The sequence below is a fragment of the Lupinus angustifolius genome, chromosome LG05, assembly GCF_001865875.1.
Source record: "Lupinus angustifolius cultivar Tanjil chromosome LG05, LupAngTanjil_v1.0, whole genome shotgun sequence".
Classification (NCBI taxonomy): domain Eukaryota; kingdom Viridiplantae; phylum Streptophyta; class Magnoliopsida; order Fabales; family Fabaceae; genus Lupinus; species Lupinus angustifolius.
The window spans coordinates 3,608,582-3,633,838 of record NC_032013.1 but is presented as its reverse complement, the minus strand read 5'-3'; the positions used below and the strand labels follow the sequence as shown (position 1 = coordinate 3,633,838).

General features: G+C 33.0%; 2 protein-coding genes across 3 annotated transcripts; both read left to right on the top strand.

Moving 5' to 3' along the window:
* Nucleotides 443-1,957, top strand: LOC109347513 (zeatin O-glucosyltransferase-like). The gene has a single exon (XM_019587411.1). It carries the CDS (start codon nt 499-501, stop codon nt 1,927-1,929), a length of 1,431 nt encoding a protein of 476 aa, XP_019442956.1. The 5' UTR covers nt 443-498; the 3' UTR covers nt 1,930-1,957.
* On the top strand, nt 15,663-23,907 carry LOC109347512 (calcium-transporting ATPase 4, plasma membrane-type-like). 2 transcript variants are annotated; one of them, XM_019587410.1, is made up of 8 exons: nt 15,663-15,993; nt 19,277-19,340; nt 19,426-21,365; nt 21,444-21,602; nt 22,383-22,554; nt 22,643-22,941; nt 23,391-23,704; nt 23,746-23,907. In XM_019587410.1, the coding sequence occupies exons 1-7, from the start codon at nt 15,820-15,822 to the stop codon at nt 23,694-23,696; spliced, it is 3,114 nt and encodes a 1,037-aa protein (XP_019442955.1). In that variant the 5' UTR covers nt 15,663-15,819; the 3' UTR covers nt 23,697-23,704; nt 23,746-23,907. The 2 variants fall into 2 exon arrangements, with proteins under 2 accessions (XP_019442955.1, XP_019442954.1); XM_019587409.1 differs by having other exon boundaries at nt 23,391-23,907.

The following is a 25,257-nucleotide window of genomic DNA, read 5'->3' as shown; positions in this document are numbered from 1 at the left end:
GATCATATCCAAAGAGATATGAGATGGTCAAACATGAAAACATGATATTTTAAGCATTATCCACAATTGTACAATAATATTCTCTAGAATTAAATGTCGAATATGAGATAAATTTTATCAAATATAACATTATATGTGTTATCCGTGATACCAAGAATTAAAACTATACTTTTATTTCATAATATTTTTAATTGTGCAAAATTCATCGCCATATTATTATATTAATTAGAATTAGACATTTATAATAAAAAATTAATTAACAATGTAAAATTTGTAAATAATCAATCAATCAAAATTAAATAAATATGTGAGTAAAATGAGACATAGAAAAAATGTTAATGATTTGGATAGAAAGTTAATGAATTACTATTTGTTTTCATATTTACTTGAATTGCAGGACTAAAATCACAAATAAAAAAACCACAATTGTAAAACTTGAGTAACAAAATTGAATTTTAGCCTATATAACAAACAAAAACCTGGTACCAAACTTCAATAATGGCTTCTAGCAACCAAATCTCATCAATGGTTTGTGATGACCAAAGCAATAGCCAAAACAACTTTCACCAAACCGTGGTGGTGTTGGTACCCTTACCAGCACAAGGTCATCTGAACCAGCTTATGCACCTTTCACGTCTAATCTTGTCACACAATATCCCTGTCCATTATGTTTGCACTGCTAAACACAACCTTCAAGCCAAAGTTCGTGTTCAAGGTTGGAACCCAAACTCCATTTCTAACATCCATTTCCATGACTTACAAGTTCCTCCTTTTGCTTCACCTACTCCAAACCCTAATGGTGAATCCAAATTCCCATCTCATATTACTCCTTCATTAGTGGCTTCCACACATCTTCGTGAGCCTGTAGCAGCACTTATTCAATCCCTTTCTTCCACTGCTAGAAAGGTGGTTGTCATATCTGACTCTATGATGACATATGTTGTGCAAGATTTGCAACATATATCAAATGCTGAGAATTACATTTTTCAAAGCACATGTGCATTTACCATTTCTATGTTTTATTTGGATACACTGGAAAAACCTCCACAAGAAAACCCAATATTTATACCAGAAGTGCCATCTCTTGAAGGATGTTTCACAACTGAATTCATTGATTTTATGACTACACAAGTTGAATTGTCTAATTTCAATGTTGGAAACATCTACAACACAGCAAGAGCAATTGATGGTCCATATTTGGATTTGATAGACCTCATGACTGGTGGGCAGAAGAATTGGGCTCTAGGGCCCTTCAACCCTTTAACAATTGAGACGGGAAACTCAAAAGAAAGACACTATAGCTTAAAGTGGCTTGATACACAAGACTCAAATTCAGTTATTTATGTATCTTTTGGGACATCAACAGTCATGACAGGAGAACAAATCAAAGAGATTGCAATAGGATTGGAACAAAGCAAGCAAAAATTCATATGGGTGATAAGAGATGCTGATAAAGGAGACATATTTGATGAAGATGGTGTTAGAAGACATGAGCTTCCAAATGGGTATGAAGAGAGAGTTGAAGGCTTGGGCCTAGTTGTGAGAGATTGGGCACCCCAGTTGGATATCCTAAACCATCCTTCAACAGGAGGATTTATGAGTCATTGTGGATGGAACTCTTGTATAGAGACCATAACCATGGGGGTGCCAGTAGTAGCATGGCCTATGCACTCTGACCAACCTAGGAACAGTGTTTTGATAACACATGTGTTGAAGATTGGCTTTGCTATAAGGGATTGGGCTCAAAGGAATGAGTTGGTGACTGCACCAGATGTTGAGAAAGCTGTGAGAAGGTTAATGGAAACAAATGAAGGTGTAGAGATGAGACAAAGGGCAATTAACCTGAAAGATGATGTTCTTAGGTCCATGGATGAAGGTGGTGTTTCTAGTGTGGAAATAAATTCTTTTATTGCTCATATCACTAGATAGTATGGGATGGCACTGAATTGGACATGGCAGAATTTCTATCTCTAGTCATCATTTGTTTAAGTTTTCCAGAATACATATTTAGCTACTAAAATAAATTAATAATAAGTTTTCTTATCCATTTTCTATATCTGTTATAAAGATTTGCGTTTATAGGTCTCTTAAGTGTTGTGATTTTTATTAAAAAAAATCAAGAATTGAAATAGAATTAAATCCATATAATTATCGTGAGTTTGTTCTATTATCAGCCTCTCAAAGCTATAACTGTTAGTGTTAGGTATATTCAAGTGTGAAGTACCGCATTAGATAGGAAGAGATGAGTGAAAGATGTTATAAATAGAAAAAGTTCATGGAATTATTATCTTAAGATTTTTGTTCAAGAAATGGTGTATCACTTATAACTTTTCACTCTTCTTATATCTCAATAATAATGAAACTCTTTGTTAGTTGGAGGCTCCTTAGTCCAGACAGGTCCAATAGTGAGGATTCGAGGAAAGAGTCGAGCATGGAACAATTGTTGAGATAGGGTTTCCTGAACTATTCCAAGGCTCATGGGATATTGGGGCTAGAGCTCATGCACATGCAGATTTATTAGAATGGAGTGCCTCTAGCAACATGCTCATGCTGGTTAATCCACTTAGACCAACCTAGCATTACAAAAGTTGTATGGGGAGTAATGGCATTTGCGAAGGGGTTGGTTTGTTTTATTGTGATATTGCAACATTTAATACTAGCTTAAGTTCATTTGTTTTCTGTTTTAATTGGATGTATTTTCTGAACAATCCAATTATTTGAACACTTAGATATGACACCCAACTAATAGCTATCAGGCTATCACAACAACATGTAAGCATATATTTCACCTTTGTATACGACATAATCACATCAATATACAAGAGTCCCATCCAGTGGTACAAAAAAAATAGATTTTGCTTTTCTAAAAGATGAGAAAGAATAATATAATATTTATTTTGACAAAATCTCAAGTCTTACCTAGTTTTATTTTTGCTTAAATTGATAGTGGATCAGACCAAACTAGGTTGTCACTTTATGGAATATGTGATAACTTATTATAAGTTAAAGTAAATATTATTTTGATTCCTAAACTTTGTTGTGTTCATCAATTTTATCATCTAATAAATTTAAAAATCTAAAATTGTATTCTCAGATATTAAATGTGAGTCAAATTAATTTTTTAGCATTTTTATGATCCTTAATGGTGACTATTTTTGCCACATTCGTAATTTATGAGCACTAATTTGGATTTGTATTTTTTCAAGAATCAAATTAGTATGTTCGAAAATTTATAAGGATCAAAGTGAATATTATCTCTAAAAATTATTTTTTTCCCTCACAAGATTAGTTACCATGATTTGTAATTGGTTTTTTATCTCTCACCATATGCTCTGTATGCTGACATGTCTTGCAAACATTCTTGGTTCACATTTTTAAGGGAAAAGGGTTGAACCGTAAAAAAATTGGTTCCACCGACCACCATATTACATTGACTTAACCCAAAATAACTTGTGAAGCTTGGTTCACTTAAAATAAATAAAAACAGAGAACGTTTTATTTCATTTTAATCCAAAAAATGAAAAAGAGATTACCTTCAATCTAATTATACATAATTGTTAATCATATATAATTTTATACTTATAAATAATTAGAGTAACACTCCTGAGTTTTTTTTTTGAAATTACACAAATCACTCCTATCTTTTTTATTTATACCTACACAAATCACATCTATTTGTATACATATATTCCACTAACTACCTCAATACGAGAAATATGTATAATCTTTTAAACATAAAAAACTGATGAGTGTAAATAAGTTAATAAAATATGGTATATTGTGGAGACACTTCAAATAGTGTAAGTGTCAATGTTTCTTCATTATTTTTGTTTCATTACAAAATGCATAAGAAGATATTATTTAAATAACTCTTATACTATATTGTAATGAACCAAAAATAATGAAGAAATATTGACTCATATGCTATTTGGACTTATCTCCATAATGTATCATATTTTGTTTAACTTAATTATATTTATCACATTTTTTTGTTTAAAAAATTGCATTTATATCTCCTACAAGAATAGTCAAATTTATATATATATATATATATATATATATATATAATTAGGGAGATTTATATAAGTGTAGAAAAGGGAGAGGTGATTTATGTAATTTCAAGGAGCTCAAAATTATATATGACGTCATGTGATATTACAAACGGTTTAGTCACTTAAATCTTATACAAAACTTTATCATATTTAAGTGTTCAAATCCGTTGTAATAACATTGATCTCCATTAAAGAAATTATTTATAAAGTATTGTTTGAAAAATAGTTAACTAAAATTGCACCTTCAAACGTAGTTCCACATAATAAAATACATATAGGTTTGAAATACTAACATACTTATATCATAATTAGCATGCATTTTATTATGTAAATAATTTATTTTATAGCTTTTATATTCTATTCTTTTAGTCTGGGTTAAACATGGATGTTACCAAAATGAGGAGAAAACAAGCCCAAGAGAAGAAGAATAAAGAGTTGGGCTAAAATACAAGTCCAACGGAGCATCAAACGAAGAATAAAATACCGGTTGATGCCCAAACGTGTCTAAGGAGGCAATTGGATTGAATGAAAAAAAGGTTTGGAGCGATTAAAATGATATATGGTCTGCTAGTATATTGAGATTTGAGACACGACCATGCCTTAAGTACCAAAGTTGAGCCGAAAGAACAGGAGCTAACACGCTAACACGACCAAGTCGTGTCCTCAAACACGACCCATGTGACACATCACAACTCATGTCATGTCCAGAATCCATGGCGGATCTAGAAGATTAGTAAATCCATGACAATGTAGAAAGTTTCAACTCTTCATACCACTATTTGTGGATGATTAATCATAAACTTCAAAGTTGCCACTGATGAGGAGTTATGACTACTAAAATTTGTGGCCTTAAGTTTGCTTATATGCATGTATGCATCTTTAATCAATAGAAAATAGAATTGAATTTTGAGCAGGTACTTTTTTATGTGAGACAAAATCTCCTAGGTTTTTGGCTAAGCGGAATTAAGGACTTATTTTGCAAATGTGTAATTATTTTGCATTTTATTTTTTTGTTACAAGTTAACATTTTGTCTATCTTTCTCACAACTTCTTCATGTTTAATTTTTCATATGTAAATTTTCCACAAACTGAAGAACTCATATATAAAACTTTTCTTACATTTTTGTCTCCCATCAGTCACTTATTTTACATTTTATCATAAATTAACGTTTTGTCTACTTTCTCATAACTTTCTCATGTTTAACTTTTTAGATAAATTTTTGCTTCCACCAATAACCTTCTACATGTCAATCAATTTTATCATTTCGATTTGTGATTTTTTATTTTATGAATTTGTATTGTAATAATTTGACTTCAACCAAACTAATATGAAACAACCATATCAACATGTGAGTATAATGCTAGTTACAACATCAAATCTAGTCCCTTTTTCCTAACTAGAAAGTGGGTATACAAATTCCCACCAACCTACCCCTATTTATGCACACCAACCATTCAAAGTGATCAATCATCTCAAGGAACTTCAATTGTGAGTAGAACCATCCCAAGAAAGGTCCTACAAAAGCCTTACATATCAAGGGTCCACATCTTCATGCCAATCTAAATATAACTATCATTACCACAACTTTCCTTTCTCCTCAACAATCCCACTATATTAAGATGTGCCACACTTAGCAAAAGCGAACATGTAAAGAAAAAGGAAACAAACTTTTAAAACACTATATAGATACGCCGAATTCTGAGAAATTAATAAGAGAAAACTGTATCACTTCTCAACTGCCAAATTATTTCAGTTATACTTATTTATGATTACGCCGTTGCCCATAAATAGATAGTTGACAATGGAACAAAGATCATTTCGTCCAATGAAAAAGTGATACTTAATTAAAAATATATTTTAAAAAATATAAAATAACATTTGAAAAATGATTAATTAAAAAGACTGGATATAATTGGACAAATGATCCTTATTAGTTGACAATGACACAAGTTTGTTTTGCCGGTAACTACAGTGACCTTACACGTGTAGCTGCTAAATAAAAATAAAACTCACAGTAGAATGGGAAGGAAAAGAAACTGGCTTGTCCACCATCAAAACACTACAAACTTTCAAAGAGACACTACCACATTGTCCCTCAAGAACTTCAATTTTGGCTCTAGACAGAAGATGGCCCTTAGCCAACAAAAACAACCTCTACATGGATCAATATGAGATTAGATTCAACAACATTATAAAGTCTTTAAAAACAACAAAGTTTCTTGAAATAAACGTTATAGCATGACTATATATATATATATATCATACACTTACTCAATAAAGTGTTATCATAAATAGTAAATCTAGCATGTTTTTTTGTGTTGGGTTTATTCAAGTGTGAAGTCCCACATTGGATATGCGGGGAGGAGTGAAAGCCTTTATAAGAAGGAAAGACCCATGGAACTAATGCCTTAAGGTTTTGGTTCAAGACGTGGTGTCTCACTTGTGACTCTTCACTCTTCCCGTACCCATGTAACAATGGAACTCCCCGGTAGATGGAGGCCCCCCGGTCGCAGTCTAGTCCAACATTTTGAACAAGGGTTGTTATATTTGTCTTCTTGACCAATCACTATCTATAATAAATATGTTAAACTTATAGACCCATAGTCCAAATATATGCAGAACTATGTGCAAATAACTATTCCCAATCATAAAGCAAGACAAGCGTGTAGTGGATGTTATTAGGCAGAAATAAGAGGACTTACTAGTGGATGTAATAAAGCACTCAATTACAATTTGTTCATATAGAGCAAACAATGAGAAGTTATATTCCTCTAGACCAGGATAGCATGTTGTGTTATATTTTCTATCAATTGGCATATGTCAATTTACATTGAAAACAGTTTTCATGTTCTCTTTATAAAGTTAATCACATTATAAAGATCTCACCAAAAAAAATCACATTATAAAGAAATATTAATATATATTTGTTATAATCTTCAAAATTTCTTCTATAGAACTTAAAGTTACTGCCAAAACATTAAAAAAAAAAAAAAAGCATGGGCTACTAAATATACAACATATGAAGTACTTTTTCTTTTTCAATATGTTCATTAGCAAACCTTATAAATGATTTCACTTCATCCTTATATTCATTTGCTAATTGATTGACATTCATTCATTTTTATCAACAAAGAAAACTTCGTCTTGACCCATTAACAATAATAGATAACTTTTAAACCATAAAAACGAATATTGACAAAAAATTATAATGAGTGTAAATTATAATATAACTCATCTATAGTGAGCAATAGTTATAGATACAAAAAAGCAAAAACACATGTATGTTAAAAAAAAGGAAAATTAACAAAAAGAACAATACTCACTTTTGAATTTTGATATCTTCACTTTTGGTTGTGGGAAGATGAGTTGAACTAATGAATGTTATGACAAGGTGAGTATTGTGGGAATGTAAGTGTCATGTGAATGTTTTGTGGAAAGGAGAGTGTTGTGCGAATTTTCTGTGTTTCAGCGTCTAAATGAATGAACAGTATGCGAGGTTGTGTTTTTTGATTTGCAAAGATTTAACAAGACTTACTAAAATAAGTGTTGTTGAACCTATGATTTTCAACTGCGCTCACTGAAACAAGCACTATTGAGTATGTGAGAAGCAACATTTTTTACTTCGTTGAGCGTTGCTGAATCTTTAAGTCATACAATTAAGTGAAATAAGTGTTGTTGATTGTATATCCGCCTATCATATTTAGTCATACATGTTTCACTTAGTGCTATTAATTTCGTTCTACTAATCATTTAATAACATTCTATAGAAGGACCCCGTGCATTGTCAAATATAAAATATAAAGTTATCGCGCCTTAAGAATTTACAGGTATTGGAAGCATGTCCCCACATGTTTAGAGTTAACATTCTCATATTGCTGAATGCCCTCTAGCATTACTGGTGCCCCATCAAACACAAACTATGCAACCAAAAATTATGACATGTGTCATGTTTTATCATTTTCTATAAAAATATTTTAAAAAATAAATAAAATAGCACACATGTCACATTTTTATTGGCTAGAGGAAATAAATTATCTCTTCATATGAGGAAATACATTATTCTAAAAAATGTATACTATCATGTAACTCACCTTCCTTTCTACCAAGACCGTGATTATTCCACAAAGCACTATTTCATCTTTGTATATGTGATTGTTTGCTGGTAGCACATCTTTTAATTCACAATTTATGTCATTTCATTTGCTATGAGTTGTGATTGGTCAAAAAATATTTAATAATTAAATTTTTAACTTAAATATATTTTTTTAACTAATCTTAACTTATAGTATATAATATAGCACATATTATAGGATAACTCATGTTTCTCTTCTAGTCACTAATCTTGTTGAATGATGACATTACTTATAATTTTTGAGGATTGTAAATGAACCGAACCAATTATATAATTATTGGAAATTTAAATTATTATTTTTATTATTCAATTCAATAAATTGGTTTACAACCAAATAAATCAAACTTGCTAACATGGGCCCACTTGATTTTATTACGGACTGAGTTAGCAATTTGTATTAAAAATAGTGTCAAAATTATTTTAGTAAATTTGTTTTAATATCAATTTCAATATTAAAAATGTTTTTTCTCTGTTTCTTCTTCCTTATACATTCCTCTCTTTGTTTCCTCTAGGGAATTTCATTTCTCAACTCTCTCTTTCCATTACCATTCTTGATATCCAACTTGTTAAGAATAAATGTTTTTTTTTTCATAATAGAATGCATCAATTAAATGGTCGTACAGTGAACTATAAAGGTTGGGTATGTTTCAGAACTTTTCGTCCCTAACTAATATTAATGAATTGCACTATAAATGTTGGGTAATGTTTCAGAACTTTTCATTTGTAACTAAGATTAATGAATTTGCAGCTCTCTGATATAATCCATAAGCTACAATATTAATATAAGATAAAAAATAGATAAAATTATAATGTAAGAGTTTTTTATATCGTTAAAATAAAATAATAATTTTTATATTGTTACTGAAATATTCACTATTCATATTTAATTATCATTAATTCTTAAATTTATATAATACATGTGAACACTAGATCATGTACTAATTATATATAAACCTATAAAATTATAATAAATAAATATTATATTCATATTCAATGGATAGGTATGTAACGTCCTGAAAATCATTTCATATTTAATATATTTAATCTCTTAGAAAAATGAGTAAATTCTTCTTTCCTTTTTTTTATGTAACCTATAACTTACAAATCATTTTCACTTTTACCTTATTCCATTTTCAAGACGTCACATTTTCAAACTTTGCAGAAGTAAAATTCTTAATACATTGAGGATAATTAAATGAACACAATTCTTTTTTGAATACTTCTCATTCATAAAATTCTTGAATAAATACAGAATTGTTTACAGGGCGAAATCTAACCATCGCCACAAATAAAAAAACTGAAAATACAAAGAAAATAATCATGGGGCATTGGCATTACAAAACGTACCTCACACAGGTTCCTATCACAACAAAATGAAAGAGAAACCTCCTAAACCGGAGGTGCATTGGAAGCCTCGCTAGGGTCTTCCTCCACCTCCGAGTCAGAAGAGATCTCAATGACCTCAACTGGATCCTCTATGCAGATAAGCTCTACACAGTCGCCGTTGTCTTCCTCCTCCTCCACTTCATCCGCTCCCCAATCCATCGAGGGGTCCGGGGTGTACCACCTTGGCATGGCCCCGTATGTCTCGCTTGGCGCGATCATGAAGATGAGAATCATGTTTGGGGCCAGGTCCTAACAACTTCTGGTACGCCTCGAGCTTCAGCCGATATAGAAAGTCTAGCGGTTGTAGGTCTTCGGTCGGGCAAAGTGAATGATGCCTCCCGAACTGCGTAGTAAGGTGGAAGACGCAGAACTGATCCATTGCTAACCCAATCCAGCTCTAGGTCGCAAGGACCTGCGTAAGTGTGTCGATTACCCTCAACACTCCATGTCCCCTCTTGGGACATAGTGAAGCGATATCCTCGGATCAGTGCTGATGGGTCCATCTGAACATGCATACAAATACACGAGAAGAAAAGAGAGGGAGTAAAACATCTATGAAAAACTTATCATCGACGTCGTGGAATTACACAGAATAATACACCAAGATAACACACAAGTACATATATAGCATGTGATCATACAAGCATATAATACCGATGAATGAAGTATAAAACTCGAGAATTTAGAATCAATATCGAAGAATATCATGTATGCAATATGATGCATGAGTCCACCATCCTTACTCCTTTATCCTCCCATTAACTATTCGGAAATAACCGAGAGTACAGTTCCCATAACAAGCCAATTTGATCCCACCAAAATTATTTATCGCAAGGATATATGATCGATCTGTTCCAACAGAACTGTCCATTTCAGGACGGTGTCGTATCAAACACTTTCTGGGCATCCATATCATCGATCCTGATTGCAAAGAGGGGTTGTCAGAGATTGTCTAGTTTGCATTGTGAGCACTGTCTGATCCAACAGAATACCTTATCCATGAATACATGGAACTCGTCTCACCTAGATTCTCCCTCAAGACTTTGCTGACGAATCACTACCATCAACGCCGTCCCTCTCAACATCTCGGGGCTCATTCGTCTCCCGTACATTTCCTCTCCACTACTTCATTTTTTACCATGGATATGCACCATAACCGAAATTAGCAAATTATGTCTTTTAATCCATCTTTTATAGTGATCTTCCCATCCCAAGACATCTCCCATCGGGAATGCTTCTAGTGGGTCCCGATCTTAACATATAAACAAAAAGAGAATAATTTCGGCACCACTACGAACCATCTCTGAATTATCCTGGACGATCTTGCTGCATGGCATAATATCACACCCTCGGGCCTCGCCTTTAACAAAACAATTCCTTAATTTTATTACTTTCAAGAATTTCATATATTTATTAACCTTTATAACGTCTTGATGGCAAACATGCCATTAGACTCTCGTATATATGAGAGTTAACGTTCAGACGATTTAAAAAGAAGGCATGTCTGTATGGAGCCCTCTCGCTCAAGCGAGGGCACATCCATTTTTGAGGCATTTGTGGCTTCAGAAAATTTAATGCAAAGTAAGTAGATTTAGACTAACATAGGTAATGTGTCTAATGGTGGTGGAGTGAGAGGATTTGTTGAGTGATTTAGGGGCTTTTGGAAGCTTTTGCATTACTTATGTAACAAGTTAGTGACTCATGAAATGATGATTTCCAACTTTATTGGTATGATGTAATTTCCCGATAAACATCGTGTCTGAACGTTTTCGGATAATTTCGTCCAGAAATATAAAATCTCTCTATTTAGGACATTTGCCCGAAACGTCGAAACTTGAATTTCGAGGTGAAAAATATCTAGAGATGAGTTACAGACAAACTTGGTGTCTATTTTGACTAGAAATAGTTTTTCAAAGCCAATGGCGTAATCGGAATTCGATTCCGAGTTATGGAACTCAAAAACTGGGCGAAAACTCGATAAAACGACCCGAAATAGTCTCGGAAACATTTATTCTCCAAAAATGTTGAAAAAATAGAGAAAGCAAGAAAATCATAATACAAGACTAAAACTAAACTGAGGTTTAGCCTAAAACATTACTGATTAATTTCTATAATTAATCCATTAATACTAATTATTGAATTAAAAGTGCTCTGAAAAACACGGTGTTACAATTATCCCCAACTTATAAAATTTTCGTCCTCGAAAATTAATCATACCTTTTAAGAAAACAAATGGGGGAATGATTCCTTCATGCCACTTTCAACCTCCCAAGTAGCATCTTCTCCATTCGTCTGTCTTCAAATTACCTTAACTAAGGCGATTTCTTTGCCTCGCAGAGTCTTCACACTCCGATCGGCAATTCTCAACGGTAAAATCTCGAAAATGAGATTATCCTTGAACTGAATTGAGTCGGGTTCAATAACATGGGACGATTCACTAATGTATTTTATAAGTTGAGACACATGGAAGACAATATGTAGGTTTGACACAACAAATGTGACAAGGCTATTTGATAAGCTACTAGTTCGATTTTTTTATTGATTTGGTATGGTCCTATGAACATAGGGGTAAGCTTATGGGATTTCAGCACTCTGCCAATGCCAGTTGTTGGAACCACCCCCATAAATACATGATCTCCTTCTTCAAAACTCAGGGGCTCCTTCTTCTGTCATAATAACTCTTCTATCTCCCTTATCATCCTTATTTTCTCCATCGTCTATTGAACTACATCGGGTCCTAATACTAGATTCTCTCCTGCCTCAAACCAACATAGGGGTGTTCTACACTTTCTACCATAGAGAGCTTCATATGGCGCTATGCTGATACTATAGTGAAAACTATTGTTGTAGGTGAACTCGATTAAATGTAGATAGTCAGCCCAACTTCCTTAATTCTCCAATACACAAGCTCTGAGAATATCCTCCAATGATTGAATAGTCCTTTCTGATTAACCATCAGTCTGCGGATGGCAGGCTGAACTCATACTCAACTTGGTTCCCAAAGTTGTTTGTAAACCATTCCAAAACTTTGAGGTGAAGTGCGGGTCTCTATTCGAGATGATATTTATAGGAATACCATGCAATCAGACTATTTCTTTAATGTACAACTCCGTCAGTCTCTCCAAAGAGTACTTTTCTATCAACTCTAACGGTGCCATCCTATAGGGAGCTATAGAGATTGGTCCAATTCCAGGAACCAAATCAATAGCGAACTCCATCTCCTTTATTGGCTGTAAACTAGGAATATCGTCCAGAAAGACTTTAGAGAAGTCCCGAACCATTGGTATACTTTGAATTTCTCCTCCTTCTTTCTTCTCTAGCGATGTTAACATCATGAACACTTGGGCTCCCTCCTTCAAGAACTTATCCATTTGATTGACAATTGTGCTTTTGGTTTCATAACAAGGTTTTATTGGGTCTTTAGGGTTGCTAAAGACTACCATTTTGTTAAAACAGTACAAAAGAACGTGGTTATTGGATAGCCAATCCATTCATAAGATTATATCTAATTGGGATAAGGGTAGACATATCAGGTCTACTAGGAAAGTTCTATTATCTAATACTATGGGGCATTGTGAACATACAGTTGAGACTATGAAAGGTTCGTTTGTGGGTGTTAACACAACTAAATCATATGTAAGGGAACTATAGGCAATTCTAATCGGTTAACAACATCACGAGATATAAATGAATGAGTCGCACCCGAATCAAACAGTACAAATAAGGAAATCTCATTAACAAGACATGTACCTTGAATGAGATCTTCATCCTCCTTGATCTCAGCTCCGCTCATGGTGAATACCTTTCCTTTGGCCTGAGGTAGGGCCGCCCGAACATCATTCAATCCTTCCTTCTTCAGCTTAGGGCACACCGGCTTGATGTGTCCCGGTTGGTTGCAGTGATAGCAAATAGGGCAGTTGGCACCAAAATGTTTTCTTTTGCACTTCTAGCACCAAGGTGGTGAGTTGTTGCCGAAGTTCACAGCTTGAAAACCTTGGTTTTTGTTGTTGTTGTAATTGTTGTTGTTTGATCGGAATAATTTCTATTGATTTCCATATGGAAATCCATATGGTTTCTTGTTGTGGTGGAAAGGCTTTCCCCTTCCACGACTCTGACCCAAATTCCTTCGGGGTCCATAGGAATTTCCCTGAGGAATAGAATTCTTGAGTGCGGCATTCCTTGCCTTCACACTCTCCTCGTAGATTCTGCATTTGTTGACTAGAGTTGGAAAATCTGGTATTTGTTGGTGAGCAAACATCACCTTCAAGTTGTGCCTCAATCCTTCTTCAAACTTGGCACACTTGGACCTTTCATTACCCACTTGATTGTAATGTGGGGCATACCTTGCCAAATCCTCAAACACAAAAGCATACTCCCCAACTAACATGTTCCCCTGCTGCAGACGCAGGAATTCCATTTCTTTCTTAGTCTTCATGTCCTTCACAAAGTATTTATGTAGAAACTTATCCTTGAAAGTTGTCCAGTTGACAACTTGTTGTTCGTGCTCCATCTGGCGTTGAGTGAACTCCCAGCAGTTCTCAGCCTATTTAGCCAGCATGTAGGTCCTAAACCTAATGACAAACCTGATTATATATATATATATTATAAATATTAAAAACCACATTAGTTTCCACTTTCAACCTTATGGGTTAACATTCTTTATTATCTTAATAGTAGGAGACTCGTGCACACATATGGACGAAAATCTATTTTGCATGAATAAATGTAAATAATAAAGGAGTAAATTATTAATCTAAAAGTTATTGATGATTATCTTATGAGAAATATTAAACTCCAAGTTTTCTTTGTTAATCTAAAGCTGTGAAATATTAAGGTTTACTTGCGCATTCGCACGAGTTGCTCTATCTTAGTTCTAAGTGAGTAGAAATAGTAGAATGATAAATTGTTAAAGGGTCAACATTTTAAAATGATAAATTGTTAAAGCATCCAATTTGAAGAAATCAAGCATATTATATAGTCAAACATACACATTATAAGTCTAACTAAAGTACGTAAAAGTATTATAAAAATAGTATGAGGGATATTCTTTTGATCACTTCTTAAAGAACATATAACATGATTTTAGTCATCCTTTAAAAGTCTTCAAAAATAACTTAAAAAGAGCAAATAACTTATATTTGTTATTTATTCATCTATCTACACTAAAATTGCATGAAGGAGAGTCTTCTACACATTTGAGTTTATCCAAATGCATTGTATTAGCCAACTATACAGTAGATAGAAGTACAAAATAAAAAATCAACAATATAAACATGATAAAATATTTATTAATATGCTTTAGTTAACATTTTCCTTAAACAAAATTCACAGAACCACCAATATATTTAGATGGAAATCAGAAACCGTCATACAACAATATCAAGCATCGAGTTGCTGATAGCAATGACAACACCATATAAAAATCCACTCTCTTTCTTTCACCAAATCCTCAAAGAAAAATTCTATAATACCCTTAAACAAATGATAAGGTTCCAACCACAGAACAAATAAATTTTATACAAAAATAGACCGAAATATTCTTGATCCAATAGATTTTGTCACCTATACACAACATTAAGTTTTCACATCTTTAAACACAAAATAATTAGAAGCGGTAAAGTCTAATGATTATGAAGCTGCATGCAATATGCTAAAGAGACAAATTTTAATTTTTAAAATAATAATAAAAGATTTGAGTAAGGGACAAGTCGATTTAAATCATATTTGTTCAGTAATAGTTATAAATATTGAATAGTTCTAATTTTGGAACCCAAACTCAACTTCATATATAATACTCAATTATATTGAGATTTGATGAAGATGGAGACAAACTAGATGTGTGGGTATAATCGAATCCTGGTCAGCTGTATGTAAATGTATTTAAATATTTATTGACCTCTTCAATGATAAAAGTTAATTCCTTACTCACTGGACCCGTTATTATTATTATTAAAAAAACGAACATCACACTACTTGTCCGCGGAAGATTAGATTTGCAAAGATGAAAACAAAACCTGATGCGTTTATTATATATATTATTATATTAAAAACCACGTTAGTTTCCACTTTCAAGTTTCAACCTTAGGGGTCAACATTCCTTTATTATCTTATTATTATTACGCGCCATAAAACGACACGACCTATCTTCTCCGCAATTGCCGTTTTGAATGTGCTCCCTCTCTCTCTCACTCCACTTGAAAGCTATTACTTAACATCACAAAATATCTCAGATCTGATTCTTCTCAAAGATGGAAAAGTATTTGAAGGATTTTGAATTGGATGAGCATAAGAATCATACCGTTGAAGCTTTGAGTAGATGGAGATTAGCCGTACGATTGGTTAAGAATCCACGGAGAAGGTTTCGTCATGTTGCGGATCTAGTTAAACGTGTTCAAGCTGAGGAGGAGAAGAAGAAAATACAGGTTTCAATTCAATTTCTCGATTAAATTTATGCTTTCATTTTCTTTCCTGTTTTTATGGATCTCATGATGATAGAAACAAAAGGAAAACAGAGAAAAAGTAACATGAAAAGGTAAAACAAGATAAAGGTAAGCTTTTCTTGAAATAGTAGAGATGTGAAAGTTGAACACTTTGTTAAGGTTGAGATTTTTAAGTTAAAATTTATTTTTTATTATTAAAGCTCATCTTTTAGTAATAAATTTATTCTCTTTCAAGATCTGTATTTGCCCCTCTCCCTCTAAAAATTGAACTTTTCTGTTTGAAATTAAAAGTGTCTGTCTAATAACAAGCTTAGTTATAGAGCAGTAAAAAGAAGGAAAGTTTTTGTTTTCATTTTATGATATCATGAATTATATTCCTAATATAGAAATACAGTTTATAGTAAACATATTTCTTAAATAAGATCATTTTTATCTCAATTTTATTTTTATGATGCACAAAAGTAGGGTGGAGATCTGAAAGGTCGTTATAACTTTTAGAAATGGCGAAAATTAAAATGACGATTAATTAATAAATAATAATATGAATGAAACATTTAAAAGATTCCATAGCAGTACCTCTTAAAAAGTAGTCCGTAGTCCGTACTATATATGGAAAAAGTTTTTGTACTGCAAGTGTCTTATTAAGCTTTTTTTTTTAACTCTATGCATTGCAAGTGTCTATATATATATATTTTTTTTGTATAGTTAATAATGATTAAAATGAATAATAGGTAATGCCAATAATAATATATAAAAATTCATAATACAATGATAGTGTATAATGCATAATTCTCTCTAAAAGTAATATATAAATATGAAACTTTGAGCGTAAAATATTTAATAGTGATTAAATATGAATGTTTGAACTATGCATTTTTTCGCTCATGTTTGGCGTCAAATTTTACCAATATCTTTTATAAAGGAGTGAATCGATTCCCGAATTTATAACAGTTTTTTTTTTAAAAAAAATTAAAAAGAACTTCTTCAAGTTTTTAAATCAGCGTTGCAGCTGAATTTCTTGTTGTGGTGCCCAATTTCCTCATGTGCAGTTGTGAGTGGCATGTGCGTGGATTTATATTTGTACTTTTAATTAGTATAATTATTAGGACTACTGCAAAAGCCGTGGGATTCTATATTAAACTTTTTATATAATTATATTTATTTTTCATTAACTATATTTATTAAACACTGTTTTATTTATTAATAATATTAAATTTTTAACTATTAACGTTTTTACTATAGACATTTGGATATAAATTTGTCTGCTGAGGAACGGATTAAATTTGATGAAATTATCATATATCCATGCAAAAAAATAGAAGCGGAAATTTAAGAATTTATATATTTTAAAATTGGAGAATTACTAATGAGTTTCAAAATAATATATAAACGGTTTACATCACCCTTTTTTACTTTCAGAAAAATAATTTAGAGATTTAAATAAAATTAAATGTTATCAATTTAAGATCTAGGTTTCTATATATCATTACTATAATATTTTAAAATATTCTAAAAAATAATTATTTTGGAGAACTAGTTTTCCATGTTATCACTATTATTTATGAAACATAACAGAAGAAAGATTAGACATATATTATTTTACAAAATTTAACCTTAATACTAATATACTACATATGATTGTTAAATTTTACATTAATGTAAATTGATTATTCCTTATTATTCGATATTTTTTAAATATAACTGTTACTATAATGACTTATATTTTATATACATTAATATTCCTTGAGAAATATTTGTGGAAACTGTAAAATATAAGGAGTCTATAAATTTAATATATATATATATATATATATATATATATTTATACATAAAATAAAGGAGTCTTATGCTTTAAGGAAACTTAGTTTGGACTGTCTAATCTTGAATTATCCTATTGTTGACTTTGCATTTCCAAATAATATATAAAGTCACCAAAGTCAATAAATGCGAAGTTAGAGAATTGAAACACAAGGAACTCAGCTGGATTTAGCGACTTTGACGAGTTTCAACAAATATGTGAAACATGACTATAATCTCGATCAAATTCAGATTTAGTGATTTTATAATTATTTGTCAATTGCCCACGAGATTAATATTGCTCCAATGGGTTCAAGATTGGTTAATCATATTTTAAATTGGTCGAAACTTGAAAGTCATGAAATTTCGAAATTAGAGAATAAGTCCAATTTCATAGAAATGATATCCTCCTCATTATTGAACGAGGAAAAAATAATTCCCTCATCTGATGCTTATTATAATGCACTATATGGAAGGCTTTGGTGTTCATTTTTATAAGGCACTTTACATTTTTTATATTTCATTTATAATAAATAAATCTTGCTCTTTGTTGATTAATGTGAAAAAATAAATCTTGAACTTTTCAAGGAGACCTTGGAAGGTAAGTAATGTTATAGTGTCTTCTAAAAAATCAAGAAATTTAACAACACTTATTGGTATGTTTAATTTGATTAAATGAGCAGCAATTACAAAAGTTTGGAGATAACAACGGCCAATTATGGAATAAAATTAGAGAGGAAATAGTAATTTTTTATCCATAATAGATAACATAGTAATCTTTGAATTTTGGATCAGTTTACTTCGATAAGATTGGGGCACTAGTGTCCTCATGAAGCCATTTGATGAATATATAAGACTTTTCCTAAAGTGGGGCACATTTTAATTATTTAAGGTAAGTTGACATTGATTACTAATTTTTTTATAAAATTCACGTGCATCAATAAATATTATCAATTTCTAATATCAACTTACCCTATGATATACACTTAAAAACCCCAATATATATTTAACATCGACTAATTTATTTACTTTTAGTTTAGATATGAATGTATTCATTGATTTATCATATAACTAGTCAGATTGTGTGGAAAATCTCATTGAATTTGAAATTGGAAAATTTGTATTTGATACATATCTGACAAGAACATCTTTGTACCACCATAAAATTGTTTCACTCCTTGTACCATCTTTTGTGGTAGGTCAAAAACATATTAACTTATTAGTTATTGAAATTAAATAATTGTAAACATTCTTAACCAATTTCAAGAAGTGACATAAGAGGTGAGATACTTGTTTGTGCTCTGCTCATGTGTTTAGATTGTATTAATATGGTTGCCTATGTCCCATTGATTTTGGTTTTGATCTTCCACAACTACTACTAGATGCAATGTTATTCACTATGCAATCATTTTGAGATATATATTGTAAATATGTCATTTCCATTTTGACCATTATATCTTTCCTACAGCATCAACTAAGAAAAATTCGGGTGGCTGTGTATGTTCAAAAGGCAGTAGAACATTTTACTAATGGTATGGTGTTCAAACTTATCACTATTTTAAAACTAGTCACTTTCTCTTTATGTGCTTTCTTAGATCATTTGGTTTTCTCATGCAGCTGTTGGTCCAGTTGAATTCAAGACATCAGAAAATACGAGAGAAGCCGGGTTTGGTATTGATCCAGATGATATTGCCACACTTATCTCCAGCCATGACTACAAGAACTATACAAACATTGGTGGAGTTGAAGAAATTGCAAATAAACTCTCAGTATCAGTGGAGGAAGGTGTCAATCAAGACAGTATACATAATAGGCAACAGATTTATGGACTCAACCGTTATACAGAGAAACCTTCGAAATCTTTCCTCATGTTTGTTTGGGAAGCACTGCAAGACTTGACACTTATTATTCTCATAGTTTGTGCTATAGTTTCTATAGGTATCGGGATTCCGACCGAAGGATGGCCAAGTGGTGTGTATGATGGTCTGGGAATCATACTTAGTGTATTCTTGGTAGTTGTTGTAACAGCTACCAGTGACTATCAGCAATCACTGCAGTTCAAGGATTTGGACAAAGAGAAGAAAAAGATATTTGTTCATGTTACCAGGAATGGGAAAAGACAGAAGATCTCAATTTATGATCTAATAGTGGGTGATATTGTTCATTTGTCTACTGGGGATCAAGTTCCAGCTGATGGGATTTTTATATCAGGATACTCATTGCTAATTGATGAATCAAGTTTGACTGGTGAGAGCGAACCGGTTGATATCGATGAACGAAGACCTTTTCTTCTTTCAGGAACCAAAGTGCAAGATGGTCAAGGGAAGATGATAGTTACAACTGTTGGCATGAGGACTGAATGGGGAAAGTTAATGGAAACTCTAAATGAGGGAGGAGAGGATGAGACTCCATTGCAGGTGAAATTGCAGGGAGTTGCTACGATCATTGGTAAAATTGGTTTGGCCTTCGCTGTGCTGACATTTTTGGTGTTGACAGTAAGGTTTGTGATTGAAAAGGCAACTCATGGTGACTTTTCCAGTTGGTCTTCAAATGATGCAATGAAGCTGCTGAATTACTTTTCTATTGCTGTAACCATAATAGTTGTTGCAATTCCTGAAGGATTACCACTGGCTGTGACACTCAGTCTTGCTTTTGCTATGAAAAAATTAATGAATGACAGGGCACTTGTGAGGCATCTTTCTGCATGCGAGACGATGGGTTCGGCTACTTGCATTTGCACAGATAAGACAGGAACATTGACCACTAACCATATGGTGGTTAATAAAATTTGGATATGTGATAAGGCGATGGAGATGACCGGTAATGAGAGTGCAGACAAACTGAAAGCAGAGATACCTGAAGAAGTTATAAGTATCCTTTGGCAGGCTATATTTCAAAATACTTCTTCAGAAGTAGTCAAGGATAAAGATGGAAAGAACACAATATTGGGAACACCAACAGAATCAGCATTATTGGAATATGGCTTGCTTTCAGGCGGTGATTTTAACGCAGAGCGTAAAGCCTATAAGATATTAAAGGTTGAGCCTTTCAATTCAGTCCGGAAGAAGATGTCTGTGCTTGTGGGTCTTCCTGATGGTGGGGTCCGGGCTTTCTGCAAAGGTGCATCAGAAATAATATTAAAAATGTGTGACAAAATTATTGATTGTAATGGAAATGCTGTTGATCTTCCTGAAGAGCAGGCACAAAATGTCTCCGATGTTATAAATGAATTTGCCTCTGAAGCATTGAGAACTCTTTGTTTGGCTGTCAAAGATATAAATGAAACCGAAGGAGAAACCAGTATCCCTGATGATGGCTATACCCTGATTGCCATTGTGGGTATCAAGGATCCTGTGCGCCCGGGGGTTAAGGAAGCTGTTGAGACTTGTTTGGCAGCTGGAATAACTGTCCGCATGGTCACTGGTGATAACATAAATACAGCTAAGGCTATAGCTAAGGAATGTGGTATACTTACTGAGGATGGTATAGCCATCGAAGGACCAGAGTTTCGTAACTTGTCTCCAGAGCAACTGAAGGAAATTGTACCACGAATTCAGGTTGTGATCTCATTGTAAGTTCCGTGACTTCCAATTTTCATTTGAAATGTCTTTCTTATGTGGTTAATATGGTTTCAGGTAATGGCACGATCCTTACCGCTTGACAAGCATACCTTAGTAACCCATTTGAGGAATATGTTTGGTGAGGTTGTAGCTGTTACTGGTGATGGAACCAATGATGCTCCTGCACTGCATGAGGCAGACATTGGGCTTGCCATGGGCATAGCTGGAACCGAGGTGTGTCTATTAATTGTTTACTATGATTAAGTCTGATGGTATTGGTAGCAGTCCACTGGACTGGTTTAATAAAGTTCCCCGGCATTTTGTTCAAGGCATGAAATGTTAATGTTATCTTATGTTCTAGTTATACAATATTTTGCCCAATTCTTTATACTTTTCCATTCACGCTTGTACCTCCTCCCCTCTTCTGTTTAGAGTGGCAGAGCTAGATTTTATCCATAAATTGGTAGATGAGACTGAACAATAAACAAGTCTGTTATTATCTCTATTCAGGAAGCAGTATGGAAAAACTAAAACTGCAGTCATTTGTCATCTGTCACATACTCTCTTCAATCCATAAACATTGATTCCTTGGACAATAATAATCTCTTTTTAATCATTTATACCTTCTGAAGTTTTCCACCTGATTGCAATAGGTTATTTTATTTGATGAACCAATTATTCCCCCTCTCATATAAAGAAAAATTGAACTTTGAAGCTCGCCATCCATTTCCATATCCCCTCCGTCTTTCTCGTGCTCGTATGTTTGTTACAAAGGAAGTCGGTCATTAGGTATGGGACGGTCGTAGTATTCAAATTGGCCTTGCTGCAATTCAATTCGGTCCTAGAATCAAGCAATTCCCAAAAGAACCTCTGCTTCAGCTAAGGCTCAAAGGCAGCACTTTATCATGTTCTTTTAGACTTGTTCTGCATGTTTTGGTATATTTTTATATTAATCCATGTGTGATGTTATCAAGTTCTAATACTATGTTTCTTTTGAAACTATACCTTTTACAGGTAGCCAAAGAAAATGCCGATGTCATTATACTGGATGATAACTTCAGCACTATTGTCAATGTAGCCAAATGGGGACGGGCAATATACATAAACATTCAAAAATTTGTGCAGTTTCAGTTAACAGTCAATGTTGTTGCTTTGGTTATTAACTTTGTTTCTGCATGCATCATTGGTTTGTTGATTTACATGTTTTTCCATTGAAGTGTTGTTGAATCTGTATTTTGGGACAGAGATAATACCTTTTTTCTCTTTATTTTCAGGATCTGCTCCACTCACAGCTGTTCAGTTGCTTTGGGTCAACTTGATTATGGACACTCTTGGTGCATTGGCTCTGGCCACTGAGCCTCCAAATGATGGACTTATGAAAAGAACCCCAGTTGGAAGGAAAACAAGTTTTATCACCAAACCCATGTGGAGGAATATCTTTGGTCAAAGTTTATATCAACTAATTGTCCTTGGGCTTCTCACTTTTGATGGAAAAAAGCTTCTGAGAATTACTGGTTCGGATGCAACTAAAGTACTCAACACTATAATATTCAACTCCTTTGTATTTTGCCAGGTAAAGTACCTCATGCACCCTTAAAAACACCAAACTTGATTTCTTGTAATAGGCTAGTAAATTGTTGACTCCTGAAAGAAACTACATGATGTTTTGGAAAGTTGAGCATATATCAAAGATTCCAAAATTTTCCAGAATAATGTTTCAGTTATAAAAAATATCTTTGAATTTTTATTATAATTACTATAATTAATCTTTTTGGGTAGTGTGTGAACAACTCGACCTCCTCTTCTTGTCTGGATGGATGATAAAATAACCAAGTTGAAACCTCATTAAAAGTTCAAGTGTGACATGTTCTTATAGCTTGAAATATTTGAACTTGTTCTATACCTTTGCTGTTCCTGTTAGCCTCTATGATCCATATTTGTGCCTTAAATAATGTAGTAAATAATTCGATGAGATAAACAGGTGCGAAATTGAGAAGATAAACATATTTCTTCTTTTTCCAGGTGTTCAACGAGATAAACAGCCGAGAAATCGAGAAGATAAACATATTCAAAGGAATGTTTGACAGCAAGGTATTTTTCTCAGTAATTTTCTCCACAGTGGCATTTCAAGTAGTCATAGTTGAGTTCCTCGGAACCTTTGCAAGCACGGTACCTCTAAACTGGCAAATGTGGTTACTAAGTGTGTTGATCGGAGCAGTCAGCATGCCTATAGCTGTTATACTCAAATGCATTCCGGTTGGAAAAGATACTGTGAAGCAGCACCATGATGGTTATGAGGCACTGCCCTCTGGTCCTGAGATGGCATAAAATATGGGGAGAGTATGGTTTTCCACTTTCTTTTCTGTTTTTGGTCTGTGCAAGTGGATCAAATTCTTACCTTTGTGCTATGAATGTTTCTTTTCTCTAATGTTATTTTTGGGAAAACTAACGAAAATAGTGGACATACACTAACTTCTGAGTTTTGACCATTATATTTTTGGAATATGGTTCATTTTTTCAAGTAACATGTTTTGAAGCATAAGTGAAATGGTAATCATTTTTTCTCGTCAACCATTATATTATATTCCAAGGAAACCCCATTGTTATAGGTGTGTATGGCAACGCATCAGAGAATTATCACTAAATAAACTTATTTATGAAGCTGAAATTATGGATTGGTTAAATGAATATTTGATGGGTAAACAACTTCATCTATAATAAACATGATACTAAGTTTATAGGATACAGATCACCTGTCCCCATTCCTGTCCATTTTTCTGTCCCGGTCCAATAAAAAATTGACACTTCATTAAAAAAGAAAAATTTAAAAACTAAAAGTAACATATGTGCATTACTTGGAAAAATCCTATTGGCTTGGGACATGAGGACATACTGATTTTGGGACAGGTGATCCCATTCAAGTTTATAAACTTAGACCCTGTTCTGACTGATTTTTAGTTTTTTGGTTTTGAAATAAAAGTTTTATAATAAAACATGCTGGACAAAAAGATCCACCAAATATATAAATAGAACTTGGCTATATGTGGCCTCCAATTATATGCTCAAATCTCACACAGATTAACAAGCCACCTTCTCCTTAAAAATGTGATTTTAGTAACTAACCAAATATAATACTTGGACTATGAGTTAAATTACCGTTAAAATGGTAAGAACCATTAAAGAAATCTTCTTGATGAATCAAGAAGTATGAAAGAATGTATATGTAACATCCTAATTCTGACATGCGACCTCTCAAACCTATGAATATACTGAGCGTGTCACCCATAAGCTTAAATACTCCATGCAGTATTTTATTACCCATAAAGGGGAGCCTTTTGTAGCTTAATGGTAGCGACTCAGTGGTATAGTGACTATTTATACCTGAGGTCTATAAGAACGAGGTTGCAACTAAGATGGAGTGAATTAGTTGGCTTAAAAATTATAGCCACTTTTTCTGCAAAATCAAGAGTTAACGTGCAGCGGAAAATATATGCAGAAAAATAATCAAGATAAAATGAAAGAAATAAGGGAGAAGAGAATACACAATGATTTTTATATTGGTTCACCTTCTAGTCCACCGAAGGCTACATTCAGTACTCTTGCAGCACAAGAGATTTCGTCATAATTCTAATTACAATATCTCACCCCGAGATTTCTAAATACCTTACACACTCCCTAATCCTTATTCACTCTTGGAAAACACATTTCCAAGTGATTCTAATCCCCTTTCTTTTCACACCCCGTGAAAGAAAGTATCTTGAAGAATGTACAACAATGACAGATTGCCTTTACAAGTATGAAAGTAGTATAACTTGCAATCCAATCAACTCTTTATGTATACCAAGTAATAATGCTCTTTGGAAAACTTTGAAACACTTCTAAGCAACTT

Bases quoted from the DNA above. Each gene is read 5' to 3' on its own strand.
- LOC109347513 (XM_019587411.1), top strand. From the start codon at position 499: ATGGCTTCTAGCAACCAAATCTCATCAATGGTTTGTGATGACCAAAGC.
- LOC109347512 (XM_019587410.1), top strand. From the start codon at position 15,820: ATGGAAAAGTATTTGAAGGATTTTGAATTGGATGAGCATAAGAATCAT. The intron at 19,341-19,425 runs GTATGGTGTTCA...TTTCTCATGCAG, and splicing joins AGTAGAACATTTTACTAATG to CTGTTGGTCCAGTTGAATTC. The intron at 21,603-22,382 runs GTGTGTCTATTA...TACCTTTTACAG, and splicing joins TGGGCATAGCTGGAACCGAG to GTAGCCAAAGAAAATGCCGA.